Consider the following 7568-nt stretch of genomic DNA (forward strand, 5'->3'; position numbering starts at 1 on the left):
AATATGTAGAAATAAACATCAGTAGGGAAATGGATTAATAAATTGTGTTTATGCTCATTAATAAACTGAAATAATAAAAGTGTTAACCTTCACAATTATATGATAGCACTTATTTAATCTTTAAAATCCTATCAACTATTTGGTACTTTTTTTTTTTTTTTTGAGACAGAATCTCACCTGCCATCCTTGGTAGGGTGCCGTGGCAACACAGCTCACAGCAGTCTCAAACTCTTGGGCTCAAGTGATTCTCTTGTCTCAGCCTCCTGAGTAGCTGGGACTATAGGTACCCACCACAATGTCCAGCTATTTTTAGAGATGGAGTCTTGCTCTGGCTTAAGTTGGTCTCGAACCTATGAGCTCAGGCAATCTACCAACCTAGGCCTCCCAGAATGCTAGGATTACAGGTGTGAGCCACTGCACACAACCTATTCAGTACATATTAAAGGATATATATTTATATAGCAAAAGTAGCTTGATTCAAATGGCCTGGTCACATATTTATATGAAAATAAAAGTACAAGTCGATAGGTTCCACCTTTTGGTTTGAACCTGTTCAGGGGCATGTTGGAGAAACCAGGCTGTCAACATCACAAAGCTACTGCAGAAAATTTAAGTCTTTCTCACAAGCCCTAGCTAGTAGGATAATACCTAGCACATTAATTAAGGCTAATTAGCCAAGCAGCAGGTTATAAACCAAGACTACTAGAGAAGAGCAAATGAAGCTGAACCAACTTGGAGGCAAGATTCTTTTTTATAACAGAGAATTCAGACTAGACCAAAAGATGCAGGAAATGAAAGTAGAAAACATGATCTCAGAGAGGAGTCATGTGGCAAAACAAATGATAAATTCTAGAAACTTGGTGCATGGGTACAGAGTTGACCAGGAGAGTCCTGACATTTAAATAACTAGCAAAAAGAGAGATCATCTTATAAGCATCAAAAGAACTAAGAGTCTAAACTATGAACTGGAAAGAGAAAATGTAACAGATTCAGATCCTGGTACCATTTTATGTGTTAAATTGTAGAAATACTTCAACTCTGATTATTGACCACAAGCAGGAATTTAGTTCATATTTGTCAATTCCTTAAGTTCTCAATGAGTTCCTGAAATAGAGAAAGTCAGGAAGAAGATGAAAAAGTTTGAATAAAATTATTATATTAATTCCAAGTTGATATTCCAAATGAATATTCTGAAGCTGCTACAGTTGGCATATTCTACTTACTTTGGTCAGACACTTCTGGTGTTCACCCAATATTGTAATAAATAGTTAAACAGTCTTACAAGAGCAGTCAATATTTACAGTCTAATGAAAGAGTACTTTGAAAGAGTTTATTTTTAAAAAGTTTATTTTTCTCTGGGTATAAAGTTAGAAAACAATAAATGCTTTCAAGCAAAAATAAGCAATTTTATAAGAAATATTAACAACTTCTCAAAAGGAAGTTACAACTATCTTGTTGTGACCATAAGCCTAGAATAAATTTAAATCCTTACTTACACAGAAATAGAGCTAAAAATGTAGCTTTTTACAGATTCATACATTTAGCCATCTCGAAAACTACATGTTAATAAGATGGGACTTTACATTGTTAATTTAATTTTTAAAATTTATATCCAAAGTTTTACAAAGACTAGTTTATTAACTCTGGATACCTACACTACATTTAATCTACTTCTATTCAAAAGCCCTTTAAATTACAGATTAGCATATAATTCTTCCACAGATTAAATGTTTGTTGTTAAATTTGTGAGTACCTATAGACCTCAAAAATTGTACTGGACTAAATTAAATAAATGTGCCATTCCAGTAAATCTAAATACAAAATAACTTTTAAAATATTTACATATTGATTTTAAATTCCCTGCAGTATGAATATTTTATGTTAAGCTCCTCTGCTTTGCCTTTCCATAGTGCTTCTTTCTCTTCTCTCACTCTCATTTATACTTTTTTTTTTTTTAATTTACACAATTTAAAGCAAAACAAAACAAATTGTTTCAGATAGGATATGTCAAGGTTGAATGAACTACCATGCTAAGACTTTAGAATTGAAACATCAAACTGATATGGAACTATAGATAAATATAAATACTAGTACAGAGAAATAAGACTAAGAACTGTGTGAACCTCGAGAGTAGAAGAGGATCTCCTCCTAAACTTAGCATTGGGCAAGAAAAATATGGAAGGCAACTAAAATGAAAATACATTGCAAATCAGGATTTGTAACTGGGAATGAGCTAGATACTCAAATAATACTTAAAGCAAGTCTATTCTACATCCTGCAGGGACAGGGGACATAGGATGTGTAAAATAGTGAAACATATCCCCTTTTCCAGAGAAGCTCTGTTCTTACCCAAAAAGAAACATGTAATTGTTTCAAATAATAAAGCCTTATCATGGTAGGCTTAACCTTTAAAGAAGTTATTTCTTATGCAATGAATAAAGCATAAAAGGAATCATCCCGAGGAGCATTAAAGAAATGAGCATAAATATGTGACATTTCTATGTCATTGAAGACAGAAGAAAGGGAAATGAGGTAGTCTCTTATTCTCTTCAAAAATAAGGATTGTAAAATGCTATATTAAGATATGATGTGGAAGTTTCCTTAAATTGCCAACAGTGAAATTTCATAAAGTTGAATGCAAAATAAATAGCATTTCTCTGTGCCTTCCCCCCTCTGTATGTAAATATGTGTACTGTTCTGAAATTTACAGCAATACTTGTCTTAGGATAATCCTGTATAACCTCATTACTGAAAACACTGAATTATTTTTTCTCTTTACATAGAAAGAATGAGGTGGATTTGTGCTAGTCTACTGAGGTTCAAAGCATATGTCAAATAATCCTGGATTCAAGTCTCAATTCTACCACTTTCTAGCTGTGGGACTTTGGACAAATTACAACACTTGCCTGCGCCCATTTTCCTCGTCAATAAAATAGGGAGAATAAAAAGTGTAAGTGAAGTAATCACTATAAAGCCTTTAATACATTTCCTGGGCCATATGGTTACCACCTACTAAATATTAGACCTTGTTATGATGATGATTGATAATCATAGCTTTGAACAATATAATATACCAAAAACAGTTAAATTGTACCAATGTGAAGAAGAATGAAAATAAAATATAGAAATAACATTTCAGATAAAAAATCATTTAGATAGTTAATTAGTCATTTTGCTTTGGTAAATGAAAATGCAAAAGACAACAAGGCAAACTAACCAGTACTATAAACTATCCTACAAAATTCCTTAGTAAATGTTATAGACAAATCAGTGATGAATATAGCTTGAACCTTTGTGAATTGATTGAGAAAACAAATTCCACCAAGTGGTAAGTGGTGGTTTTACAAAAGTGGGATAAGCTACACAGGTTGCATATTCTGAAGGTACAATTATACAAAAGACGTGTTAGGAAAATCAGTGAAAGATGTGTTATTATTGCCAGTGCTTATACATGTAGCTTTTAAGTGTTGTTAGAATTTTCAATCACTTAAAGATTCTTTTTTATGTTGATTTTAATTATTCTGGGTGTATAACAGTTGTATAGCTTCATTGGGTATACATGCATATGTGATGTTTTGATACAGCATTCAATGTGCATTAATCTAATCAGGATAATTGCAGTATCCATCTCTTAGACATTTATTATTTCTTTGTGCTAGAAATATTCCAATTCTACTCTTTTAGTTGTTTTAAAGTATTCCCCAACTTAATGGTGATTATAGTCACTTTGTTGTACTATCCAGTATGGTTCAAACAAGCTAACTCTTATTTTTGTACCCATTAATCCCCATTTTATCCCTCTCCCCCTCTATACTTCCCAGCCTCTGATAACCATCCTTATACTCTCTGTCTGCATGAAATCAATTGTTTTTATTAATTTGCTTCCACCTTAGAGCGAGAACATGCAAGATTTGTCCTTCTGGCTTGACTTATTTTACTGAACAGAATGTTCTTCACTTCCATCCATGTTGCTGCAAATGGCAAGATTTCATTCTTTTTTTTGTGACTGTATAACATTCCATTGTATATGTGTACCAAAATTTCTTTATCCATTCATTTGCTGATAGGCCTTAGATTGATTCCAAATTTTGGTTATTATTATTAGTGCTACAATAAACATGGGAGTGCAGATATCTTTTTGATATACTGATCCAGAAGTGGGATTGCTGGATCATATTAAAGGTTTTCATTATTTTCATTTTGCTCAGGAAAGTTAAATAAGAGTAATGTGGAATCGAGCAAACACATGTAACACAATTCTATGAAGTTTGGAAGTCTTTAGTTTAGAAATATTTTTTCTTTTCTAATAAATTGCTAGATTAAATGTTCTTTGCTTTCCCAAGAATGTCTAACTGGCATACTATATATACACACAAAACAGACTCAATTAAGTTTTAATAAATATTGATAAAGTGAATTAATTACACATAGCCACTACTCTTCATCTCTATTTCAGTGTTGAAATATTCAAGACAAGATCAAAAGAATTAAACATAATGAATATATTCTCCATTTCTGCAATGCTAATTAAGGAATAATAATAATTATTATCATTTTTCTCTTTTTTCCTGTTTTTAGCCGGGACTGGGTTTGAACCTGCCAACTCTGGCATATGGGGCTGATGCCCTACTCCTTTGAGACACAAGTGCCGCCAAAGGAATAGTTATTTTAAATAAAATAAATTTAAGTTAAAATACTAATGTTACAGAAACAAATGTTAATGAATGATCCCTGTCATCTACTGATATAAGCCAGAAATCAGTTTTCCTTGATTTCTCATTGTGTTTAAGAATGAAGAATAATCGTTGAATGAACAGAGAATCTTACATGTATATGCAGAAAAAATAATTCTAGAACAATATGAAAATAGTTTTCCCTTATTTCTATTCACTACATGCTAATTCTACCATGTGTACTTTCTAGTGTAAGATGAGGATGGTCTTATCCCGTCTCTCTGATCTGTCTTTTCTAAAATATTGGGTTATACCAAGTAATACACATCCTACCATCCCATGTATTTTGTAAAGTAGACAACCTGAGCATTTCATGACTTTATTAATACAGAACTTTATTAACACAATTATGAACACATCATAATTGTATTCGTTTGTTTCACGGTGGCCTCTCAGATGATTACACCGGTACAGTAGTTAAGACCATAGTTAACAAAACACTCACCACAGTTGGCCTCATCTGATGCATCTGCACAGTCTGGATCTTCATCACAAACCCATAGCTTGGAAATGCAATGTTTTGTAGTTTTACACTGGAAATAGTCTGGAGAACAGCTGTTTTCAGCTTAAGAGGAAAATACTTATTAAAATGTGGCACTGGAGAAGAAGAGACATTTTATTTATAAAAAGCAATTATAAGCAAATGTTAAAGATGATTTATAAAAATGTATTGCTTTTTAGTTAACAGGGCTCTGAAGGTGAGAAAGTGTAATTACCTATAATGGACTTTTGATATCCTTTCCAGTAGGAATAAATAAAACATATTCCCATAATGATAGTTTGGTAAAAATCAGATTTTTCAAAAAACTCTTGATTATGTATTTAATTTAGTATTTGGAAAGTATTTGTGAACAAAGAATTTGGGGCCTTTTAAAATAAATTTTTCCAGATAAATTTAAGAATTTATGCCCTTGCATATTTACAAACTAAAAATTACTAAAATTGAAAGACATTAAGTGAATGAGGAAATAAAAAACATGAAATTTATCAAAAGCTCTGGGAGTTGTGTTGAGTTTTGAGGGAAGTGAACATCCAACTCCAGCTGTAAACTGCGTCAAAAAGCCCAGTCAGTTTAATGGATCAGCTTCTAGAATGGCTAACCATAAAGAACTGGCACTGACTTTATCCTGAATGCACCATCTTAATCAAATTGCTGGATGACTGCACATTATTTACTGATAAAAGTTTTAAAAGAATAAAATAAAACTTCTGCAAGACAGAAATGTTAACAGCAGTTCTCTTGAAACCCTGCAACTTGACAGGTGCTTTATCTTTCAGACTCTATGTTTATGGGTGCATGTGCACACAGCCTGTGTGCATGTATGTGTATGATGTAAACTTTTTTGCTCTTCATTCAGTGTAATTAGATTTTTGGTGGAGGATGGAAATATGATTTGAAAAGAATCGAAAATATTTTACTATTATTCTTTCACATCCTGTTAAGATATATTAAATGGAGTATTATTGACATTTTGTTCAGGTAATTTTGTTAAGTGATTTTGCTCAGATTTTGCATTTCTTATCCTCAGTTCAATATATATTTCATGAAGGAAAAAAATCTTTAATTAAAATAGAGTTGATTTTAAGTAACTAATTCATCAACATTAGTAAATTATGTATAATTACTTAATACAAGAAAAAAATCACCTTATAAAAAAACACTGCAATGTTCCATTTGATTCTTCTCCAGGATAATGCAGATGACTGGACATTATCTGTGTTTGTCATAATTTCTAAGTAAATTTTTTTTTTTTTTTTTTTTTTTAGAGACAGTGTCTCACTTTGCTCTTGGTAGACAGCTGTGGAGTCATAGCTCACAGCAACCTCCACTCTTGGCCTTAGGCGATTCTCTCGCCTCAGCCTCCCTACTAGCTGGGACTACAGGCACCCATCACAATGCCCAGCTATTTTTTTGCTGCAGTTTGACAGGGACTGGGTTCAAACCCGCCACCCTTGGTATATGGGGGCACCCTACGTACTGAGCCACAGTAAATTTCTAAGTAAATTTTTAAGTAAACTAGTGTGATAATTTTTATATAGGAATTCTTAAATAATCTATCCCAATTGGCACCTACCTATAATTATTTGATCCCATTGCTGTTTTATTTATCTACCCTGTATGAATTATGGAGCATAATAATGATTTTGGACCAATTTAAGCTGGCAGTTTAAAGCAAAGCAAAGCAGAACATTTTGAGGTGACTTACGACAGTCCCTTTCATCTTCCTCATCACCACAATCATCTTGTCCATTACATCTGAGGTTTACTGGGATACATTTCTGGTTCTTGGTGCACTTGAACTGACCTGACAGGCAGACATGTGTGTCTAAATGACAGAGAGAACAAAAAAAAATCTGCCCTGAGACCTGTCTGAATTTAAATCAGTGAAGCTTAGATTTATGTTCTTTAGTTAGGAATTTAATCACCTACCACAGTTGAGTTCATCAGAATTGTCTCCACAATCATTCTCTCCATCACAGATGAAAGCGGGCAGGGCACAGAGTCCAGTTCCACACTGAAATCGACCTGGCTGACATTTAAATTCAGCTGTGAGAGAAAACATACAGGTACTGTAGAATGGCAAACTTAGCACATGACTCCTTAAACAGAAGTAATTTGATATTTAAAATACTTATGTTATTTTGTTAAATATATACCAGAACACAATACGAATGACTCACATCTAGACAGGTATTAGCTTCAGATGTTCAGATAAGCTACGAATAACTCACATAACCTCTAGATAACAGCCAATAAACAGATGGTAAGGGGTTAAGTGTTAACAACATGTAAATACATTTAAAAAAAATAAAAGTATACTCATTTGGCTCGGC

The 7568-nt window shown here is 32.9% G+C and overlaps 1 protein-coding gene across 1 annotated transcript in view; it reads right to left on the reverse strand.

The window, feature by feature from the left end:
• The window catches only part of LRP1B (LDL receptor related protein 1B), a 320398-nt gene that overhangs the window by 200371 nt on the left and 112459 nt on the right, over positions 1-7568 (reverse strand). The window contains exons 22-24 of the mRNA XM_003794393.2: positions 7165-7281; positions 6941-7060; positions 5179-5298 (exon numbers count right to left, since the gene is read on the reverse strand). Coding sequence (XP_003794441.1) covers positions 5179-5298; positions 6941-7060; positions 7165-7281 — 357 coding nt within the window. The remainder of the gene's footprint in view (positions 1-5178; positions 5299-6940; positions 7061-7164; positions 7282-7568) is intronic.

The sequence above is a fragment of the Otolemur garnettii genome, unplaced genomic scaffold, assembly GCF_000181295.1.
Source record: "Otolemur garnettii isolate 467f Iridium unplaced genomic scaffold, OtoGar3 scaffold00080, whole genome shotgun sequence".
Taxonomy (NCBI): Eukaryota; Metazoa; Chordata; class Mammalia; order Primates; family Galagidae; genus Otolemur; species Otolemur garnettii.